Source organism: Maniola hyperantus, chromosome Z (genome assembly GCF_902806685.2).
Source record: "Maniola hyperantus chromosome Z, iAphHyp1.2, whole genome shotgun sequence".
Lineage (NCBI taxonomy): Eukaryota > Metazoa > Arthropoda > Insecta > Lepidoptera > Nymphalidae > Maniola > Maniola hyperantus.
The window spans coordinates 7,901,068-7,925,211 of NC_048564.1; the positions used below are offsets into that span (position 1 = coordinate 7,901,068).

Consider the following 24,144-nt stretch of genomic DNA (forward strand, 5'->3'; position numbering starts at 1 on the left):
TAGCAGCAATCAGCTCTGAATTCAGCTTACAACAAAGTTTAATGATTTTTTACACTACGTAAATCTCTTAAATACAGGTGTATGCAACAGCATTCATGCCTTTCCGGAATCCGAAAAAGCAAGAATGCTGTACAAATTCTTATTAATACTGCTACACGTAAGGCATAGAGAGTAGCATTTTTACACTGTTAAGGTTCTACGGGGGTGTTGTGTTAATTATGTTAGAGTAAACTATGAAAAACTATAAAAAACAAATTATACACTGCTGCGTTTCTTGCCGGATCTGCTTAGTAGAATTTACTTTCAGAACCGGTGGTAGAGTTTTGAAGTAACATAAAACAGTAAAAGCTTTACATAGTTAAGTAATTGGTCGATATGAAATAAATTAAATTTCAAGAACTTTTGTCGAGAAGTGAGCGCATTTTTTCGAAAATTTTAAAATTATAATCAGAGTAAACACAATATATTACAAAAAAATACACAGAACTTAAATAACTATATTAATACTACTAGGTACAACTACTAGGTACAGTGTACACTTTATAAATATTTAACTTATTACCTGCTAGTATAGCGAGATGTTCTTTATTGGAAGAGATTGTTATATTTTTATTTTCATCAATTAAAAATTAAAATTACCCCGAGAAGGAAAATTACGTCTACGGTTGATAGGTAAATCTGTCATCGGACTTTACCTAACGCCTTTGGTGAACATCAAAGGGAATCTAATTAAACCATGTGTGGAGTTAGCTGTGACTTTCAGCGATGAATATTTAACGTCAAAGTATACCGCTGGAGGCTTTCAGCTGTCTGGTGCAGGCTTTCCCCCGTTATCATATTTTAGCACTGACCTCTATTTATACACGCTGGACCTTTGAAGCAACTTGGTTTTCACCATTTTGGCACTGCTAGTGTCATGTTTTATTTGGAACTAAGTAAATATTAGTGTTAAGACATAATATGTCAACATACCTAGGCTGAGATCTATAGAGCGCACTTTGACTTTGCTCAGACTTAAGATTGAGTTAAAACGAGATAGATTTATGTGAGACATATAGCTCTGTCTCGTTTTAACTACGTCTTAAGTCTAAGTAAAGTCAGAGTGCGCTCTATAGATCTCACCCTTAGTGTCAACACGAACACCATTATTAATTGACTCAAAAAGGCACTCGATGGAGCGCTTCGAATAGAAAAAAATTACTACTATTTTGTATGGCATAGATTTTCCAGCGTACTTATAAATGTGCATTTCAGTGTATTTTATGCAGTCAGCAAAATTATTATTTCAACTGGAAATTATGAGTATTAATGAAAATCAAAAATTAAATAATTATGTATCTCACAGGCAGGATGTTAGATGTAACTTTGTAAGTTGTGTACGTTACATGTAATGTCTACGTAGACATTCACGGAACAAATTAGTAATAAGCTGATCCTCGTTTCCGTGTAATCATTACACTGCGATCAACAATCTAGGATCAGCAATACATTGTTCTTGATCGTATACATCACGTCATGTAACGGCTACGTCGATGACGTCAAATTATAGTACGCGACAGGTCGAGATGGCAGTCGCCGATGAGACGGGGTACGCCCCGCATACCCGCACGTCACCCGCGCTGTCCCGCAGCGGGTTAACGCGGGGGCTGTGCGGGTGTGCGGGGCGTATCCACTCCGGTTGTCATCTCGACCTGTCACGTAGTACGTCACCGTCGCTTGTATTGAAACAATGATCTCTTTGTATTTTCCTACGCGATAAGCTAAACGCGCTAACATAGGCAAAAGCATTTCCATGAATAATTGGGCAAGGTGTAATCTGACACAGGCCGCCGGCGCTGCTCACTGACATACTTAATATATGAAATTCGGTACATAGGTAGCATGCGTCCCGGAAGTTGACATAGGCGGCTTTTTATCCCCGGAAAATGATCATTTGGTTTACGAATATTTATGAGAGAGCAAGAAAGTATAATAAGTCTGAGTAATGACATGACATTTAATAACTTCAGCTTGCAATAAATGGCTGGTGCATTAGCGGCCTGATTAAAATGTCTGCTTTCACTACGTAATATTCTTTGGGGACAAATTGGCAGACCAGTAAACGAGAAAATGGCGCTTAAAGAGATAGCTTACTACTAATTCATTTTCAGGATGGCAGTTAGTCAGTTCTGATCTTTAGAAGCCCGGTGGGTTTTGATAAAAGTGCTTTTATAAAGTTTTCATAATATAAGTAGGTAGGTATAATCTTAATCTAAATATATAAAAGAGAAATACCACTCACTCACTCACTGACTGACTGACTGACTAATCACGAAATCTCAGGAACTATAAAGCCTACAAACTTGAAATTTGGAAGGTAGGTTCTTTTTAGGACGTAGGTGTCAGTTAAGAAACGGGTTTGAAAAATTCCCCCCCCCCCCCCTAAGGGTGTGAAAGTGGGGATCGAAGGTTGTATGAAAGTCCTGTTTTTGGAGTTAGAGACGTGAAAATCAACATTTAGGTTATTAACTTTAAATAATAAAAATCTGTATAAGTCAATTTGGGAAATTCCCCCCTTAAGGGTAGTAAAATAGGGGGGAGAGTTTTTATAGAAAAGTTTTAACTATTGTTATTTTTACTTGAAATTTGGAAGGTAGGTTCTTTCTAGGGGGTAGGTATCAGATAAGAAAGGATAAATCACTCACTAAATTCCCCCCTAATATGTAAAATTGGGGGTGGAAGGGTTATATGAAAATCCTATGTTGTTGAAGTTAGAGATATGAAAATTGGCATTTCGGTATTCTGGGTTCCGTGTCTTAAGGTGAGACTGAGTGAGTAGGTAAATGAGGCCTTTTGCAGCGGGAAAATTTCAAATTTCGTGAGAAACCAGAAATTTTACGCGGTCGAAGTCGCGGGCATCTGCTAGTATCTAATATAAGAGCGAAACATCTAACTTCTGTTCGAATTTAAGTCTTTATTTTTATTTTATTTCAAGTTGACTGAGACAGCCCTTGACTGAGTCAATGCATAGATCATCCCTCATGATCAATTACCTACCACCGTGCTTTCATCACTGACTAGGTTTTTGTCATATTGTGTGGCCATCACTGCGAAACAATAGTGTGATGATATCGCAGCTTCACGTTTCGACGTCGGCTTTGCGTGGATATAGGTATATCCACACACAGCCGACGTACCTAGATAGTGGATATCTGTACCAGAATTATTGCGGATGCCAATATTTTGACATCCGCTGATGCGGATGCGGATTAATAGAAGTTCTTATCCGCGGATGTGGAATGCGGGTGCCGATGAGGATGCGGATGAGGATGTCTGAATTAATGCAAATTAAAAAAAATATATGACCGCCATGAAAATTAAAAATGACACAGAACCCTTTGTGTGTGAGTCCGACTCGCACTTAACCGATTTTAAAAATCTTCTATTTAATATTCAGGAATAAAATAACAGCCTTTGTCACTTTCCTACCATACATGCAAAAAATCACGTCAATCCATACAACAAACATACTTTCACATAATTATCTGTTTATCTTTTATCTAAATAAATAAAACGATTGACTGACTGACTTATCTATCAACGCACAGCTCAAACTACTGGACTGATCGGTCTGAAATTTGGCATGCAAATAGCTATTATGACTATTAGTTTGTGTAGTCCACGCGGAGGAAGTCGCGGGCATAAACTAGTAATAATATAGGTAGTGGTGATGGATGTCAAAATACTTACGTTTATAAGTTCAGTATAATTCGCACCCTCATGCACTTTGCCCATACCCCGTACCTTCACGGCTCATGCGCGAAGCAACAGATTGGCGGGGACGCCTCTCCCGACTTCGGTCTGACGCCATTGCAGGATGTTTAATCTGCCAGTATTCGCGCGCCGGCAGTTCTCTTGTGAAGACGTGTCATATTGAGTAAACTTCAAAGTTGACAATCTTCAAGTTCGCGCGTTTCCTTCTACTCAGGTAAGAATATTCTTCGTTGTTTGATTTCCATGCAAAATGTTTTCTTTCAGTTACGGCTACTCATATATTTTCTAAAGTCCAAGATACTATTTATTCAGTATTTTATTTTGCTCTTTAATTTTTTTCCAATATTTTTAGTTTTTAAGGCTTACGTCTTTTCTTCTTATGTCTTATTTTAATCAAATTTAAATCTGTTATATTTTTTGTAAATACCTTTATTTGATTATATTAATCAACAATAAGGACAAAATCTCTATGAAAAAACACAAAAATACACTAGGCCATTTATTTTCGCCTTTTTCGGTTCGAATATAATTTACTAAATGAAGTCCGCGACATTGTTCGCTTAGATTGAGGTTTTTTTTTAGAAATTCCGTGGTATAAACTCTTTGATTTTTCGGGAAAAAAAGGAGCCTATATCCATGTTCGGGATGCAAGCTATCTCTGTATTAAACAGATGATGCCCGTGACTTCATCCACATGTTTTTACAAAATTTAACAATTAGTTAGTCCTTCAGATTAAACACACACATTTTATTTATAACTCAAAAGGTAACAAAATATCGAGCTCATAATCTAAAAATATTTGCAACACTAATGACTCTCCGTCTCCCATGTTTTACCTCATATACGTAAAACATGCCCGACAAAGGACGTTGCGGTTAAAGCTGCAGAAATTCCCAGAGGGTTCTGTTACGCTATACTATTATGTATACATGTAAAGTTTTACTTGAATTACTTAATTAATTTCATGATAATAAATATTCCTTGTCCTACATCATTACGTAAAGAAATCATGAGTACGATTATCAAGAAAGAATATTGTAAATATTTTAAAACCACAGCATTCATTTGTACCAACGGGACCCTATTCATAAAGTTAAAATCTTTACCTTTTTCCCGTTTTAGGTTTACTTTTTAAAAGACGCTATTGTCCAGCTTCTTCTTTATTAAAACATTTATTCTAGTTGATTCTAGAGAAATATAATGCCAGTTCAGTGAACAAGACCGTCTCGAAGCTTTTAACTAAGTATTTTCTATTTGTTTTCTTAAGCGACATTGTAACCAAACAAATGCCAATGTTGTAGGTAAATTATGAGACAAACCCGTAAAACATATAACTTGCATATTATAGTGCATGAGAAAAGACTTGCCATATTCGCTCTATGTGTCAATTGTCATGTCAAAAGTTGTTATTGTAAATCTTGTTGTAAATGTTGTTTATTGAAAAAAAGTTACAGCTGCCTGCTGAGTTTAGTGTCGGTAATTTTTCAGCAGGTTCTGCTTTCGGAAATGAACGTAAATCCTAGTATGTGACTGTAATTTAACCAGCCATAATCAGTTATTATAAATGCGAAAGTGTGTTTGTTTGTTTGTTGGTTTGTTTGTTTGTTGGTTTGTTTGTTTGTCCTTCAATCACGTCGCAACAGTGCAATGGATTGACGTGATTTTTTGCATGGGTAGGTACTAGGTATAGATAAAGACCTGGAGAGTGACATAGGCTACTTTTTATTCCGGAAAATCAATGAGTTTCCACGGGATTTTTAAAAAACCTAATTCCACGCGGACGAAGTCACGGGCATCAGCTAGTTTAACATAAAATGAATACGTAGGTCCTCATAATTTTCTATCTGCTTAGTTATGTGAGAAATTCATTTCTATAGGTAGTAATTATTCACATTTTAGTTATTGAATCGATAAATATGAGCTTTACTCGTAATGAGCATTCGAGTGAATGTTATATCATCATTATGATGTGGCGCTACACACTCTTGTGGTCTTCTGCACAGATTTGGTCCACTTTTTGTTGTCCTTAGTCTGCTTTCCCCAGTTTGAAGTAATTTCCCTTTCTTCTACGCTTTCTTGGCTTGGATATCTTAGATTTTGTTACCATAAATGGTCTTAGCATTTAACTCGTGGTTCATATTATGGAGATGGTAAAGGCTTAGCTGTGATAGCCTAGTGGTTAGGACGTCCGCCTTCTAATCGGAGGTCGGGGGTTCGATCCCGGGCACGCACCTCTAACTTTTCAGAGTTATATGCGTTTTAATTAATTAAATATCACTTGCTTTAACGGTGAAGGAAAACATCGTGAGGAAACCTGCATGCCTGAAAGTTCTCCATAATGTTCTCAAAGCTGTGTGAAGTCTACCAATCCGCACATGGCCAGCGTGGTAGACTATGGCCAAAACCCTTCTCAGTCAGAGAGGAGACCCGTGCTCTGTAGTGAGCCGGTGATGGGTTGATCATGATGATGATGACACCTAGCATTCATTCCAGGCACCCCGTATATCGACGTTGTGACAGCTGTATCTGATAATAGTCTGTACGGCGTTTTAGGTGCACCCAGCTTGAAACTCGTATACAGTGACTGTAAGCGGATGTTACATCACAAGTAAATACTTTCACGACATTTTGCAATTCTAGCGAGCATTCTTGCGAATTAACAATTTCCTTCGAGCTTTTCGCTGAACTGGACAATTCTCATTGTTCTAAGGCCCACATTCATTTTTTCAGTCAAGCAATGATTTGAGGCTCCACTAGAATTATGTCGATAATCGATCGAAGCCTCAAATCATTGTTCGTATCAATATTTATATTTCAATGTTTGTATCAATGTTAATATTTCTGTTATTAGTTGTTTAGTTCGACAAAATTAATAAACGCCTATTGGATTTTTTTACAATGCTCAGGTTTATCAGCATGACAGCCTAATGATATTTTTCAAATTGGCTTCTTACCAGGTCTGAGCCAAGCTTGTCTATAATTAATTTAAAAAATACCTTAAATTATGATGAGACTGAACAGCTCTTTAGATATCTACTTATTTCAATTCTTACACACCCACACTTTACAACACATAGTATTTATAGCATGTTGTTTTGTTTCTACTTTGATTTATTTTTATTATTTTATTATAAATTGTTATGTTTGTTAAAAACGTGTAAAGTTTCTTTGTTCTTGGGCAATAGAACTATGACTCCATGTTACACTAATGCGGTTTTATCGATTGTTTTAGTTTCTATTGCATAATATATCTCTAGATAGATTATTACATAATAATTATATCTCTGATATTTTAATTAATATTGTTTCTTAATTTATTTGTGTAAAAAGTGATTATATCCTTGACTTTATGATAGTGGGTATCTTGTAAATTATATCTGGCATCGACAATTATTTATTTGCTGCTGAATTAGATTACGTGGGGGAGATCGGGGGAGACGGGGTAGATGAGGAGGGAGGGGGAGTTGGGTGGTAGGGGGGGAGGTTGGGGATATGAGGTAGATGAGGGGTGACGTGGGGAGAGGTGGACAAAATGGGATTTATGAGGAGAGGTGGGGAATATGAGGGGGTAGATGTGGGGTGAGACGAATAAAAGGTAGGTGGAGATGAGTTAGATGTGGTGTAGTGGGGTAGATTTGGGGAGAGGTCGAAAGAAGTGGGAGGAAGTGGAGAGGAGGCAGAGTAGATGAGAGATGAGGGGAGAGGGAGCTGAGGTATGTAGGTGGCGGGGGCTTGGGAGAGACGAGGTAGATGAGGAAGGAGGTGGGGGAATGTGGGCAGTTGTAGGGGGATTGGGGGAGATGAGTGAGATGTGGTGATTTATAAGAAGACGCGGAGAGGTGGGGAAGGTGCGTGGAGAGGAGGTAGAAGATAGATATGGGGGAATAATGTGAAAAATACCTCAAAATCGCTATGTTTTCATTAAATAAGGTATATTACCCAATGGAACCTGAGTACTCATGAATATTTTATGTTCTAATTTACCCTAACCTAACTTTAGATTTTGGCAAATACAGTATTGTTTTATGAAATTTACCAAAAGTAAGGCGCATTTACTAACAATAACCAGTAAAACATCCCCCGCCCCACACACCTTTCCTAGATTCCCCCATCCCCCACCACCCCCACCTCCTCCCTTTACCTCCACCACCTCTCCTTTACACCTACCACCTCTACCCTATCCCCACATCACCAGGCACCGTAGTATATTATTAGTAGCCAAGTCAAAATTTATGAGACAAAATAATGACCAGTAAACAAATATCAAATATATTTACAAGAACTTTTAGAAGTAGTTTCAAAGTAACAATTCGAATAATTATTTAATTTGTACTATACTTACCACTACCAAATCTTTCTGCACAAATCGTAATATCGAAAAAAACCATAATCCATTGATGATACCTATTGCTTGAACCAGGTAGCCACCTGAATATTTGATAACTTTTGTAGGCTTTCCGTAATGAAGACGATAACGTTGGATGGCTTCCCAAAAACCTGATGTAGTGTAGCCGTACATATCGAGATTATAGTACCATTTTCATGAGTTTCAAACAAAATCAAACAACTGAAGGAATAAATTATATTTTTCATAAATTACTTCAGTTGTTTTATTTTGTCAGTTGTGAGTTTGACTATCGTGACCATTGTAATAGACTTCCTGGATAGGTACTTTAAAATGTGTGACAGTAATGGGCAAGCAACAATTATTTGCAGTAAAAAGTTTATTTCAAGCGCTACATAGCAATATTTTTCCAACCATGATAGGTGAAAAAAATCAATTAAACGATGCAATACTAGAACAATCAACAGGTTCTTGTGAATATCTTTTTAAAAAAGTGACTATCACCACTAGTAAAATTTAATAGCATTATAGTTAAAGCAAAATAAAACGTAATCGGTTTTGTTTTAGATAGATAATATGATTACATACAAATGGACTTTTAAAAGTGCTTTTGAACTATGCAAAATAAAATACCTACCATTAGTTCGGAATGAACTTTTTTCCAGTATCTACAGTTTATTTAAAACGAAATTCTTATTTGGCTCCCGATAAAAGTTAAAGCTTAAACTGTCCTCTGAAACCTCTGGAGCAGTAAGCAGTAAATCACGATCAAGATTCCCCTCCAGATCCCAGGGCCGATTAGTTTTTCTCCCGTCATGACCTTCATCCTTATTTCGGTCATTTTTCAAGACCTGCCACTTTTCAAAAAACCGACTAAATGCGAGTCAGATTTGTGCAACGAGAGTTCCGTACCTTGAAAGAAATTCTAAAAATAGTTAATTATTCGTTTATCGAAGTATGATTGCTTACCTCACTTATTGAATCCTAACCTAGTAACTCCCCATTTCTACTTCTATTTCAGCTCCTTTTGTAATGTAAATAAAAATATTTTTTTCGTTTTCCGGTGAGTGACTAGCTTAAGTTAGAACACGAGTGCAATAGGTCACCAAATCCCCCGTTTTGCAATGGGCTCCAGAATGGGAGGTTCTACCTATCATCAACTTTCATGTCCAAATCTCAAATCGATAGTATTTACGAAATAAGCAGCTCTGTCAATTGAAAGACGGAAACCGTTTTTACCATTTTGGTACTGAACCCTAAAAAATAAACTTTTACTTTGAAAAGTCCTTTAAGTTAAGTACCAGTGGCGGTTCAAGGATGCTTCGTCGATCGGCATCGCAGCCATCTTATCTTCAACCTATTCCGATTATAAATTTGGGTATGTGAATTGGAGTAGCTACTTGTAGAGAGAGAGCCAGCGCCTGCTAGACCTACGTTCTTTTATAAAAGCTGAAAGATTTCAGCACCTTGGACACCAACGTCTATCGCTTTTACGAACTATGTGCCCAGCTACCAATTGTCACTTCAGCTTCGCAACCCACAGAGTCAGAGTCACTCAGCGTGCGATGGAGAGAGCTATGCTTAGAGTTTCTCTACGTTATAAGATCAGAAATTAGGAGATCCGTAGGAAAACTAGAGTAACCGACATAGCTCACGACCCTCAGCAAGGAGGAATACGATGCGCAGAGAGTTAAAAATTTATCCATTATTTAAGAATCTCTTACCTAGTATTGCCCCAGTTTTGATATCGCAGGAAGAAATTATGATGATTTGGTTGGAGATTGTTTTTGCGTTCTTGTCTTCATAGAGTTCAGGAAAGTGGCATTTCCTTTCCACGTCAGCCCATCCGTTCATTATCGCTGGTATACGTCCCGCAAATTGCTATTGCGCTGGAACCATGTCTCATTAACTTCGAAATGACGTCATTTTGGCGTCATTTGACGTATATATTTAAGTAAAATATACCATCAGCTCGAAACTTCAGTCTAGTGCTGACGTCACTAAAATGGCGGCCACGCGCATTACCAATTTGCGGGACTTGTACATGGCAACCGTTAAATATTATTTCGAACATTCCGTTGGGAATTTGCAACCGGTATATCTTTTAATGATACGAACTTGGGAACGATCGTAAATACCTATATAATAAAGTTCATGCCTGTTTCCTCACTCAGAATATTTTACTTGAATGGATCTTTTTTACAAAGCCTCTTCATTCGAGGCGATAATATGAAAATTCAACCTTTGAATTGAAATTGAAATTAAATTAATGAATTTTCACACACACACACACACACACACACACACACACAAAGGCACACGCACCGACACACACATATGTATACTAATTTAACATAATATCATTGACGTATTTTAGTAGGTAGGTATATCATATCACTGCATAATATTAATTGATTTTTATTAACATTGTTTTTTTCTTTTGTAATTTCTCAATCAGGAGGTGGGCGTTAACAACAGTAACACTAAAGCAGTTGTTACCGTTTTTACTTTTAAGGCAATGTAAAGAGAAAAATAAAGATTTTTTGATTTTTATTTTTTTCAAATAAGTACCTACTGTAATTTTTACATTAACTTCTAATTACTTTAATTATTTCAAATGCGGTACTTTTTAAATTTTTCATCAAAAGAGATAAACTTAAGTTGCATAAAAATAAACAAAATGAAAATAAAGCTCTTTTATAATCTACTCCATTTGATCTAGCAATTCCACTTAAAAGATTTGTCCTCAAGCTCCACAGCTCAAACTTCAGGACGGATTGGGCTGAAATTTGGCATACAGATAGCTATTACGACGTAGGCATCCGCTAAGAAAGGATTTTTGAAATAGGGGTTCGAAATTGGTGTAGTTTACGTGGACGAAGTCGCGAGCATAAGCTAGTCTAAATATATTATAAAAGGAAAAGGTGACTGACTGACTAACTGATCTATCAACGCACAGCTTAAAGTACCTACTGGACAGATCGAGCTGTATCAAGCAGATAGCTGTTATGACGTAAGCATCCGCTAAGAAAAGAATTTTTGAAAATTCAACCCCTAAGGGAGTGAAATAAAGGTTTAAAACTTGTATCACTTATAATTATTTGCTTTTCACTAACTTTTAGAATATTTTATGACCCAAGTTTATGTGTTATACCTACGTAAACTTTCTTCGGAAAATATTAGCAAGGTAAAAGTCTGTAGAATGGAGAAGCCTATCAGTGCAAAACCGGTGCAAACAACTTCGATATAATATTATGAATTTCCCATAAGGTTGCTTACGCGGTTCTCCATACAAAAGTTTATATATCTTTGCAAGATAATAATAAGTATTGAATTTATATTTATTTTAAAAGATATGATCCTTGAAAAATATTATAGGGTAAATTCATAAGAAACTAGCTGATGCCCGCGACTTCGTGGAATTAGGTTTATAAAAGTCCCTTGGGAACTCTTTGATTTTCCGGGATAAAAAGTAGCCTATGTCACTCTCCAGGTCTTTATCTATACCCATACAAAAAATCATGTCAATCCGTTGCACCGTTGCGACGTGATTGAAGGACAAACCAACAAACAAACACACTTTCGCATTTATAATAAGGGATTAGAAAATTGAAAAAATTAACATCATGGTTTTACACTTTACTTCTTAATACTTCTGTAGTTTACGTGAAAATTGATTATTTTGTCAAAAATAACGTCTTATTAGTCCCGCAAATTGCTAATGCGCGTAGCCGCCATTTTAGTGACGCCAGCACTAGACTGAAGTTTCGAGCTGATGGTACTTATGTTTTTATTTCGGCTGACGTCAAAATGACGTCATTTCGATGTTAAGTAGACATGGTTCCAGCGCAATAGCAATTTGTGGGACTTATACTATCGTCTTGAGTGTGTCCCGCCAGTAAAATAGGTTGAATGAAACGGCATGCACTCGCGCTTGCCATAGAGCTACTATGGAGAGCACTCTTACTGTGGAATGTCGTAGACCCACTACCTTGATCTATTCGGCGTCGAGTCCAAACACTGATAACAACTTTAAAAGCTTGACTCTGCATTAATGGAGGGTAAAATTAAAAACAAAGTACCATACATAAACAATGTTGGAAAATGGGCCATTAAATCGAGATGTGAATTCCATTAGTTCTCTTGGTTTAGTACGATAATACGCATTTTTTTTTTTAAAGAATATTAGCCATATTAAATGACTAATATTCCCCTTTCCTCTCCAATTAAGCGTCAAGCTTGTGCTAGGAGTAGGTACGACAATAGTGCAACGGGCGGGATTTGAACCGTCGACCTTTCGGTTTTCAGTCCACTCCTATACCGGTTGAGCTATTGAGGCTCTATTGCATTTACTAGAGGGAGGAAACGAAGAGCTGACGCTTATCCAATTTATTGTGATGAAGATGTACACTGACTCTTTGCGTGCGAAAGCTATGAAGCAGTGTGTATTTTATTATTATTATAAAGTTATTTTATTGGTTAACTAGCTGATCCCCGCGGCTTCGCCCGCGTAGATTTAGGTTTTTAAAGATCCCGTATAGCCTATGTCACTCAGGAATAATGTAGCTTTCTACTGGTGAAAGAATTTTTAAAATCGGTTCAGTAGTTCTAAAGATTACCCCCTACAAACAAACTTAACGACATTACCTCTTTATACCTCTTTATATAATACAACGGGCCGTGCAGCAGAAATCGTAATATTTTAATTTCGCCATAACTTCAAAACCAAACGTCCAATTTTAATCATTCAAAGACCAAATATTATCTCCATAAACTGTTCTTAGTGATGAAATCATTTATTTTGATAAGGATTAATAGCATGAGTAAAATAAACGCGTTTAAATGTAGTCCAAAAAAAATTCAAGATTTTTAAATAAAAAAATGGTTGCTGTGCCTCACTCGACATAGATGGGTATAGTGTGTCGCGGACTTTTTTGTAGATATTTATAAGATCTACAATTAATTAGAACATTTTATGGTTCTATCTTTTATAGTTTAGGCAGCGTACGCAAAATAAGTAACTTTTCTGGTTGATTTTTTACACCTTGTGTCCGAAAAACCCAAATATCTTACGGAACCCTATTTTTTTCCAAAATAAAATATAGCCTATGTTACTCGTGGATAATGTAGCTTTCGAATGGTGAAAGAATTCTTAAAATCGGTCCAGTAGTTTTTGAGCCTATTCAGTACAAACAAACAAACAAACAAACAAACAAACAAACAAACAAACAAAGTTTTCCTCTTTATAATATTAGTATATAATACAACGGGCCGTGCAGCAGAAATCGTAATATTTTAATTTCGCCATAACTTCAAAACCAAACGTCCAATTTTAATCATTCAAAGACCAAATATTATCTCCATAAACTGTTCTTAGTGATGAAATCATTTATTTTGATAAGGATTAATAGCATGAGTAAAATAAACGCGTTTAAATGTAGTCCAAAAAAAATTCAAGATTTTTAAATAAAAAAATGGTTGCTGTGCCTCACTCGACATAGATGGGTATAGTGTGTCGCGGACTTTTTTGTAGATATTTATAAGATCTACAATTAATTAGAACATTTTATGGTTCTATCTTTTATAGTTTAGGCAGCGTACGCAAAATAAGTAACTTTTCTGGTTGATTTTTTACACCTTGTGTCCGAAAAACCCAAATATCTTACGGAACCCTATTTTTTTTCCAAAATAAAATATAGCCTATGTTACTCGTGGATAATGTAGCTTTCGAATGGTGAAAGAATTTTTAAAATCGGTCCAGTAGTTTTTGAGCCTATTCAGTACAAACAAACAAACAAACAAACAAACAAACAAACAAACAAACAAACAAACAAACAAACAAACAAACAAACAAACAAAGTTTTCCTCTTTATAATATTAGTGTAGATAAACTGCATACGCTGTGGGTCTAGCAACGTGATAGCATAATGAATTTCTTTTAAAAGCCACGCATGAATTATTATTATAGCGCAGCATGAATTAAAAATAATGTAGTGTCTGTATAATGTAATGTACACAATATATTTATAATAAGCCCTAAAATCCTTGTGGCAAAACAGTACGTATGAATATTGGAAACTTATAATAAACTAGAATAAACATGTTAAAAACAAATTGATGATATTTGTATTTTATTATGATAAGGTTTTTAAAATGTTTATTTTGGTTTGTAGCAATATTTTCTGTCTGTCAAGCCGCACTGGGCCAGAGCGTGGCAGACTATGACCTAACCTCTTCTAGAAGTAGATCATGATGGTGATTATTCATCTTAAATATAGATTAAAGAGTAATGGACTGATTGTTGTTCCTTGGTGAACGCCTTCTCATACTGGAAATAGATAGCTTACACCTGCTGCGGTTTTTAATCTGTGTGCTGACGTCATCATACGGGTACTTGTACATAACTTAGATGGTGACGTACGCTTCCTGTGGGCGTAAAGCTTGTCATGCTAGCTTTCTGGGAACTCGGTCGAATGTTTTGCTAAGTCTATAAACACGAGATAGAGGTGGTCTTTATTTATCCTGTTTTTACATTTAAGTGCACGAAGTTTGTATTGCCTCTATCGTTGATCAATCGTCTGTGAAGACGAACTAGTTGCCTGTTGTTTTGGATAATTCATTCAGCTTCGCGCCCATAATTCTCTACCACTATTTGAGTGGTGTGTGAGGTCACGATTCCCCTATAGTTGTTACACTAAGCTAAATTATTTAACTAGTGTTAAAGTTAAATAGAGGGCAAAAATAACTTGATCACAATGACGCTGATATTTTCCCGGAAAAAGCAACTTTACTGAAAAACTAAGTAAAGCAAGTAAAAGCCAAATCCACCAATCTTCCTTCCGAACTTCAGTACCGTTATGGTAGACTGTCGGGGCCAACGAAAACGGGGGGTTGTGGTAGGTATTTCATTTTATTTAGTGCTGTTTTTATTTCTTCTGGATTTATGCAATCTAATGGCTCTTTAAACTGATGTTAGTTCAGACAACTCTTCGTTGGTTAACTCTTTGTTTAATAGTTCATAAGAGTTTATCTTAATATTCCTTCGACCTAGCTTCCACTTGTCATTAAAAGCGTCTTTAAATATCAGTAATTTTTCCTGTTCATTCTTCATATTAGTATCAAGAATTTCTACTTCGTTTAACTACTTATCTTAAATATTACATTTTCATTATTTTGTGTATCTATGTATGTTGAAACCTGAAGAGAGCGCTGTTGTTCTCTAATTCAATTTTATCATTAATGAGGTCTAACTTCATCGGAAGTGTACTATGAGCCTACATTATACCTAACTAATGCACAACACAATAATACGTTACTTGACTAACGAAAGAATCTACCTACCTTACTACCTACTTACTTAAGAGTAGCTTATGCTTGCGACTTCGTCCGCGTAGACTACTCAAATTTCAAATCCCTATTTCACCCCCTTAGAGGTTGAATTTTCAAAAATCCTTTCTTGGCGGATGCCTACGTCATAATAGCTATCTGCATGCCAAATTTCAGCTCGATCCGTCCTGTAGTTTAAGCTGTGCGTTGATAGATCACTCAGTTAGTCAGTCAGTCAGTCACCTTTTCCTTTTATGTATTTAGATAATTAGTTTAATTTCTGCGTACAAGTGCAAACGAGATGTAAAAAATAACGTAGAGAAAAGTTCGTCATTTACTTAAAGGGAATTATACTGAGCCTGAATTGGTAAGAACCTTTCAACATTCTGAAAACGAGCACTCCAAACGTTATTTTTAGGTCAAGGTCAAAGTATTGGATCGCCAGAATTAAAAATACCTTACATAACAAACAACAAATTAGGGTTTTAAAATTTATTGATATTTGTCATATCTCCAGAACGAATACCCAAAATTATTCATGACGTTTGTGTATGTATGCATACACTAAGCATATATAGGTACGTACACTTAAAAATTATTATTGATGTTTCAAACAATGCCTGGTGTCTATGAGACATTTTTCTTTTATAGGCTAAGCGGCCACATTTTATAGAGCAGCTGAAATTATTGGCAGATTTTATAGCACCAGCTGTAAATTTTCTCTTGTATAGATAGATATTTCTTCTCTCATGAGTCATAGTGATCAGCATCTACAAAGGATGGAAAAGTCAAAAGGCTTACAAGTACAGACGGCCGTGTTATGAACTCTCCTACCTTTAATATTTAGTTTACGTAATTAATTAATTATCACCTATACATCATTGTCTTAGAAATTCAACCATAAATGATCGGGTAGGTACAATGGTACCTAAATGGTTGGTACCTATTTTGAGTACTTTTTGAGTTTGAGTTTTAAGTTTTTTAATAAGTATGTATGTTAGTGTAAGTTGTTTTAATATATGTATATAATATATTATAATATATAATATACATTACATAATATCAAATTGAAATGTAAATAAATATCTGAGTGCAGTCAGTATTGCCAATAAATAATAAATAATAAATAAATAAAATACTACTTAATAGATTTAAAAAAAAAATTCATAATATCTATTATTCTCTTTTCATGAATACTTTTTACCTTCTTTTGTACCTATTCTACTCCCTCTACAACAACCTCTCGCACTGCCAAGGGTCACTGGTAGAGATCTCTCATAGAGATAAGTGCTTCCCTGTCCACTTTTACTTTCTTTTTTCTTTATTGTAAATGTTTCTGGTACAAGTAAATTAAATCAATAAATTTATTTGAAAATATGGTTCATAATTAAGATTGCTCCTCTCAAAACGTACCAGACTTTTTATATGATTTCCCTGATTAAATGTACATAGGCACATTGGGAATTCACTTGGGACGTGGTGAAATTGAAAATAAATGTTTCAGATTTGGCAGATCTTTGATAAAACTTTTCCGCTGTAGTACTTGTGAAATGGTTCACATTACAATTTACGTACATTACCTACAATAATTAAAGTTTTAATTTAGTTTTTAACCGACTTCAAAAAAAGGAGGAGGTTCTCAATTCGTCGGAATTTTTTTTTTTTTTTTTTTTTTTATTTTTTATGTATGTTCCCCGATTACTCAAAAACGCCTGGACCGATTTTGAAAATTCTTTTTTTGTTTGAAAGGGTATACTTCAAAGTTGGTCCCATTTCAATTTGGTGAAGATCTGATGAACATCTTCGAAGATAGATACTGGAACTCCTCAACGGATAAGAGTAAATTGCTCGCGATCAGTGTAATAGCTTAGTAACCAGTAGATTTTTAACCAGTCATAGCATAATTCCATGGGGCCACTAAAAATTGTGAAATAAAAAAATTTTACAAAAAAAATAAAAACCGACTTCGTTACATAAACACTAAAAATTGAAAAATAATTTAATTTATTACCGAATATATTATGTATACAAGAGTTAATATAGTTCCATAATAATATTTTTTGGGGTCGGTGCCAATGAGGTGCCATTGTGGAGTCCCATAAAAATATGAAGTCTAGACGATTCGCGCAGCTAAAGCTAATTGGCACCGGCACCAAGAAGTATTATTATGGAACTATATTAACTCTTGTATACATAATATATTCGGTAATAAATTAAATTATTTTTCAATTTTTAGTGTTTATGTAACGAAGTCGGTTTTTATTTTTTTTGTAAAAATTTTTTATAATTTAATGTTTTTGAATTTACTTTTGACTTACATTTAAGTTTATTTAATAGAATTGTCTGTTAATATTATATCATCCAAACAAATAATAAATTAATCACCAACGTACTAACTAATTATTGTCCAAATGTAATGATAATAAAATTTATTAGAACTTGAATGATATATGCAGCCTATTAGATGCTAAGATGCTATACGTAGGTAAGACTCAGTGCTATAATAGTTCTTGAAAATCATTGGACAACTTAATAAATGTCTTTCTTCGACAAAAGTTATCCTCGCTAAGGAAAATCTTCACACATTTGTACTATTCTAGTTTTGTAATTAAATCAACTCCCGTACTTAACATCTTGTTACTTAACAAAATTAATTGTAATGAAAGTAGCTGGACGACTTAACTATGTATATCTAAAATTTAAATAGATATCAGATAGCTTGTAAAATCCATTTAGGACACTTAAGAGATGAGGGTGGAAATATTCGAGAACACTGACGGGAAAAGTGATTTTCATTTCTGAATTCACATATCGAAACATCGATATTCAAAAATGCCCTAGAGCAAAGCCGGTGCGGGTCATGTAGTATAATATAGAATATTAGATATATACTCCTAGAGAAAACATACTCCTAGGAATCTTCTAGGCAATTACGCTCCGTCTTACGCTGCATCATCATTTATCAATTGGCAGCAGGTCTGTTTGCAGCCAAGCGCTAGTCTATTAATTAAAAAAATACTAACAAAGCAATATATAAGATTATTTAAATAGAAATATTCCTATACTTTGTAACTAGGTGTAGATTTACCACAACAGTCTTCATCTATCGCATAATTTTTATGGGATCCCTAGAATATTTTCCAATCAATTAATTATATTATCTGTGAGCGGTGTTAGGCAGTATAAAGCGCTATAAAAGAGCATCGGCTGTTATGAATCTATATTTCACTCTTATAAAGAATATTTATAACATTTAAAGATGAGTACCTGGGAGCACCCGAACTTCACTCAGCGTCTTTCGATTTGATTGGAATTGTCTTTTAATTTTCGCGGAAACGCAAAGATGACACTTGAATCCAGATAAGTTTGGAGAATAAATCATTATCTACATACGAAATTAAAAATTAAAATTTATTTTGTAGTGACAAGGTCGCCTTTTGTTTTTAAGTGCATCCTTATTTTATTCCCCTATCTATATATTTAGTCAAAATTGATCAAACGAATGGCCGCGAAAAGCTACCAGGCAGACAGTTAAACACATTTTCGCTTTTATAACATTAGTAATGAATCAAACCTAAAGTATTTAGGCTAGTAAATCCTGACACGCAAAGGATAAATCGGTGTGGCCTAGGATTTACTAAGTAGTTTAGCCTGAAGTCGGGATTGGCCGGTACATATACAAGAATTATTGCTTGTTAATGTATAATGAACTAAGAACCCGTGAAAAGCTTAAAGTTTCTATGCGCATAGTCCCCAACACAGCGAGGCACGATCGGCGACTATGAAGTTATACAATCTATAAAATCTTTATATAAATAACGACTCTAAAATCTTTCGTCAAAGTATAAAGTCTAATATTTTTATATTTTCTTCGGAATAGTATTAGAAATCACGTCATACATTGCAGACATTTAGTATCGTGGCAACCCCTTGCCAGACACCCTTTAACTTTAATATATCTTGAGCTATCGGGCGCTATCTTGATACACGACTGAAGTGATTACAGTGATGATTACTTTCATCTAATGTATAGCCCGATAGCCCCTAATAGTGAGATGTATAATATTTTTATATGTATAAATCGTCTGAAATCTTGTATACCTACTTATTAAATTTTTATAACAGTCCAATAGACGAGTCTGGTGGACGTTGGGGTGCCAAGGTTCTGGAAGTCGGAGTGTTGGAAGACCCTCCACTAGGAAGACGGACGACATAAGACGAGTCACAGGGAGCTGCTGGATTCAGGAAGCTCAAGGCCGTGGCACGTGGAAGTCCCTACAAGAGACCTATGTCCACCAATGGATGTCTATCGGTTGATGATGATGATGATGAATAGACCAATTACGTAACCTATGATAACGAAAAAATAAAACTGTTGTAACGTATTGTATTTCTTACTCATTCCGTACAATTCATAGACGAGGCACACCTATATATCATAGCTTACGTTCATTCTTGAAAAGGCAATCTATCTACAAATCTCAGTGGCATATTATACTCGGCTCCGGGTTTATAACCTTTCTTATAACTTTTACATATAGAAGTAATACGACTTCTATGTATAAAAGTTATAAGAAACGTTACGCATTTTTGATTCGTACTATGAGGTTGCTGTAACTTGTGTGGTTTGAATTTGATATTGATTGATAAAATTAAAATAAAATAGTTGTCTATATATAAAAAGAAAAGCTGACTGACTGACTGAATGATCTATCAACGCACAGCTCATACCACTGCACGGATCGAGCTGAAATGTGGCATACAAAGAGCTATTATGATGTAGATATCCACTAAGAAAGGCTTTTAAAAAATTCAATTCCGAAGGGAGTAAATAAAGGTCCCACCGGTTTTAAAAACGTAAATCCACGCGGGCGAAGCTGCGGGAATAAGCTAGTTTTACATAAGTCCCATAGGTAAGTATATTTTATCAAATATTATTCTATTATTATTTCAGTCTATGGTCTATATAACTATTAAAATGAATTGAATACCTTTTAAGCTGAGCTAGCTTATGACCATAATATAGCTAAGGCTTATTCGGAAGACAAACTCAATAAAACTCGGTATAAGCAATAAAAGCACGATGGTTGCCGGAGGTTTTATTTCACAGTGAAATAAAAAGGTTATAAAATTATCAGTTCCTTTTTGCAGCAACATTATCACCTTTCATTTTATATTAGGTATTTTATGAAACCCCAAGTGATAATGTTTTACCATTCATGGTCTCTCCGTCACTCGCCCCATACAAACCTAGTTTCACACTTATTTGAATGATTTGATGATGAAGTTCCATGTCTAACTAGTTTTGTCGGCAATTTTTTTCATAAGCACCTTTTTTTCATAACCTAATAAGAATTAAATGGCATTATTTCCAGGCAAAGATAACAGCCGACGAGTAAGTAGCCCTTAGGCTTGTCGTGTTTTTCCAGAGAAAATAATTAGATACAATAGTTCGTACACTGCAGAGCGTCTATTTGCTTGAGTAAATAATTCCTATTTATTAATAGCTCATTATTTTATTGACATTGCAATATCAGGTTTGAATATTGAATATTTATTATGATAGAAGTAAGAATCAGAAGGTAGTGCGAAGAATTTCCGATCCAAGACTACGCGGAATTTTCTTAACGTCGGTTTTGCGGTAAAGAAGACAGATAATATTATTGCATTTATAATATCAGTAGAGATTTATAAATTCTAAGATTAAAACTCGCATATTGGACACAATTTTAGTAGAGTTAGTAGAGACTTTAGAGGGGATCCTACTTTATTTCAAAATTTAAGTAGGATATAGAGGGGCTATATGAAATTCGACATAAATTGTTCTAAAATTGTAATTTTCTTCGTTTTTGACTGTTTGAGTTTATTTAATATATTGACTGTTATATAATTTTGAAGATTTTTTAATTTTTCGTACATACTTAATATTAATTTACAACTTGGAGAACTGAACCGAACCAGTGGTAGTCACTTGACGATTTTGCAATACCTAATTGTTAAAGTTTATTTGAATAATATACTTAAAACTATTCTATTTAAATTCTATACATTTTCTTTCAAAATACAGAAGTCTAGGTGTGCGAGTCTGACCTGCACTTGTCCGGTTTTATAATTTTACTAGCTGACGCCCGCGACTTCATCCGCGTGAATATAGGTTTTTAACAATCCTGTGGGAACTCTTTGGTTTTCCGGGATAAAAAGTAGCCTATGTCACTCTCCAGGTCTTTGATTATATCCATGCAAAAAAACTCGTCAATCCGTTGCTCCATTGCGACGTGATTGAAGGACAAACCAACAAACCTACAAATCAACAAACCAACAAACAAACACACTTTCGCATTTATCAGAACAGGGTACCTACTGATATGCTGACGTGCTCCGGTTTTATTCGGTAGATAAGAGCTAGTCAGCAGTCAGCACTTCAAACAGAAACCACGCAAGGTTTTTAGTACGGTAGATAATAAAAGAATATTTTCCGAAATACCGGAATTTTAAAATTTGCGTGGATATTGTGATTTTCAGTGAATGGAATAAAAAAACAGTATGGACTTACCCTTAAATATGTGTTTAAACAGAACATGGTGTGGGTGGATCGTTTGTAATTTGTATATGGGAAACTCTTCAATAAATATTGTTTTACTCATGGACGATTACTTCCAGCGAAAATAAAAATCATTGAACCATTTAAATATGAATAAAATAGGTACAGTACGCAGCCGAAAGTGATGAACATCGGCCTTTAGAACGACATTTCAGGTTTGTAGAGCGTTGTCTCTGTCACTCCTACCCATATAACGTTTCGTCGGGCTCAACGACCGAGACAGTACTCTACCAATCTGCCATCTCCTTCTAAAGAATGATGTTCATCTCTTTTGGCCGCGTACTGTAGGAATATTTTGCATACATCATGACGTGTATGGAAGAAAACTTATCTAATGCAAAGTTTACTTGTGAAGATGATTGACTTTTTTATTTTATTGATATGCTATGTTTTACATACCAATATGGTGGAAGGCAATGATATTAAACCATAAATATTATGTTACGTTCATATTACATTACATGGCATATAAAATGCGTTCTCGCTGATGAGTAAGACAGAAGATACAAAAAGGCACGAAGGTAGCTTAGCAAATGAAAAAATTCGAAAACTGTGAATTTGAAGTTACATCACAAAAAGGACTGAAAATTACAAGATATTGCATCCTACATAGACCGCCAAAACGGGTAGCTTATAGCTTGCATCCCGTAAACGGACATCCGTCTACAGAATCACAAATGTGCTTGCTGTAGCTTGCGACCCGGAGATTGGCATCTGCTTACAAAATCAATTCAGATGTACAAATGTATTAATATAAACGTAATAAACAATCTTCGTACAATGCCAGGACCATTTCCTGAACAAATTTTAAAATTCTTTTTCCTTTTTTGGGTTCCGTGCCTCAAAAGGAAAAACGGAACTCTTATACGGAACACTTTTTTGTCTGTCTGTCTGTCAAGAAACCTACAGGGTACTTCCCGTTGACCTAGAATCATGAAATTTGGCAGGTAGGTAGCTGACATTTGGGGAAAAATCTGAAAACCGTGAATTTGTGGTTACATCACACAAAAAAAAATTGTGGTCATAAACTAATAATTAGTATTTTCAATTTTCGAAGTAAGATAACTAAATGTAGTGGGGTATCATATGAAAGGGCTTGACGTGTGCATTCTAAAACAGATTTTTATTTATTTTTATACATAATAGTTTTTGATTTACCTTGCAAAATATCGAAAAAATATGACTGTAGTACGTAACCCTCAGTGCCCGAGTCTGACTCGCACTTGGCTGATTTTTTAATAAGTTGACTCGTTCACGTGCTCATGTAAAGGAAGAAATCAAAAACAGACCAATGGAATGATTAATGTGACCCGGCTATAAATTACCTATGCGTATAGCCACCGTTCGCTGGCCGGAGGTAGCCAAACCAAAAACCGATAATTCGATGACGGAGTTCGGCACATCGAGCAGAAATGAACTCATCGAGAGTAGTCGACTAAATAACAAGCTTAGCTCATAATCGCCTAGTTGTGAAAGCTGATGAACCTAACGAGAAATCGTTATCCATACTAATATTATAAATGCGGAAGTGTGTCTTCTGTCTGTCTGTCTGCTAGCCTTTCACGGCCCATCCGCTCACCCAATTTTGTCAAAATTTGGTATCTGTCTGTCTGCTAGCCTTATACGGCCGATCCACTCACCCGATTTTGACCAACTTGGTACCAAATCTGTAGTATCCGTATCCCGGGGAAGGACATGGCTACTTTTTATTCTGGAAAATCAAAGAGTTCCCACGGGATTTTTAAAAACCTAAATCCACGCGGACGTAGTCGCGGGCATCATCTAGTATTAACATACACTATTCACGAAATTCAGTAAAAAACTTATTGTGCGAATTTGACTGGCACATGAAGGATTCCGTGCCATCGTAAAAGATATGACGTACTTCTCTACTAACACTATGAACTTTTTTCGCATGGCAGCCATTTTGAAATCCGCTATCCGGTTTTTTATTATTTGTTATTATAGCGGCAATTGGCGATAGAAAAACACACTTTGTAAAAGTTTCACACCTCTACTTATTTCGGTTCATGAGATACTTCCCGCTGACAGACATACATATAGACGGATGGGAAGCAGAGGCTTCGTAATACCCTTCATGAGCGGAACTCTAAAGAG

The 24,144-nt window shown here is 35.4% G+C and overlaps 2 protein-coding genes across 3 annotated transcripts in view; one reads left to right on the top strand and one right to left on the bottom strand.

Moving 5' to 3' along the window:
- Positions 1 to 3,819, bottom strand: part of Smyd4-2 (SET and MYND domain containing, class 4, member 2) — a 35,153-nt gene extending 31,334 nt beyond the window's left edge. Inside the window, exon 1 of the mRNA XM_069509057.1 lies at positions 3,730 to 3,819. Coding sequence (XP_069365158.1) covers positions 3,730 to 3,774 — 45 coding nt within the window. The 5' untranslated portion in view covers positions 3,775 to 3,819. The remainder of the gene's footprint in view (positions 1 to 3,729) is intronic.
- The window catches only part of LOC117995718 (adenylate cyclase type 6), a 157,967-nt gene that overhangs the window by 11,810 nt on the left and 122,013 nt on the right, over positions 1 to 24,144 (top strand). Inside the window, exon 1 of one of the 2 annotated variants that reach the window (XM_069509020.1) lies at positions 3,859 to 3,967. The exons of the other annotated variant lie outside the window; for it this stretch is intronic. The gene's annotated coding sequence lies outside the window, so the exon portion shown is untranslated. Of the gene's footprint in view, positions 1 to 3,858; positions 3,968 to 24,144 lie in introns of those variants that run through there. 2 annotated transcript variants of the gene reach the window in all.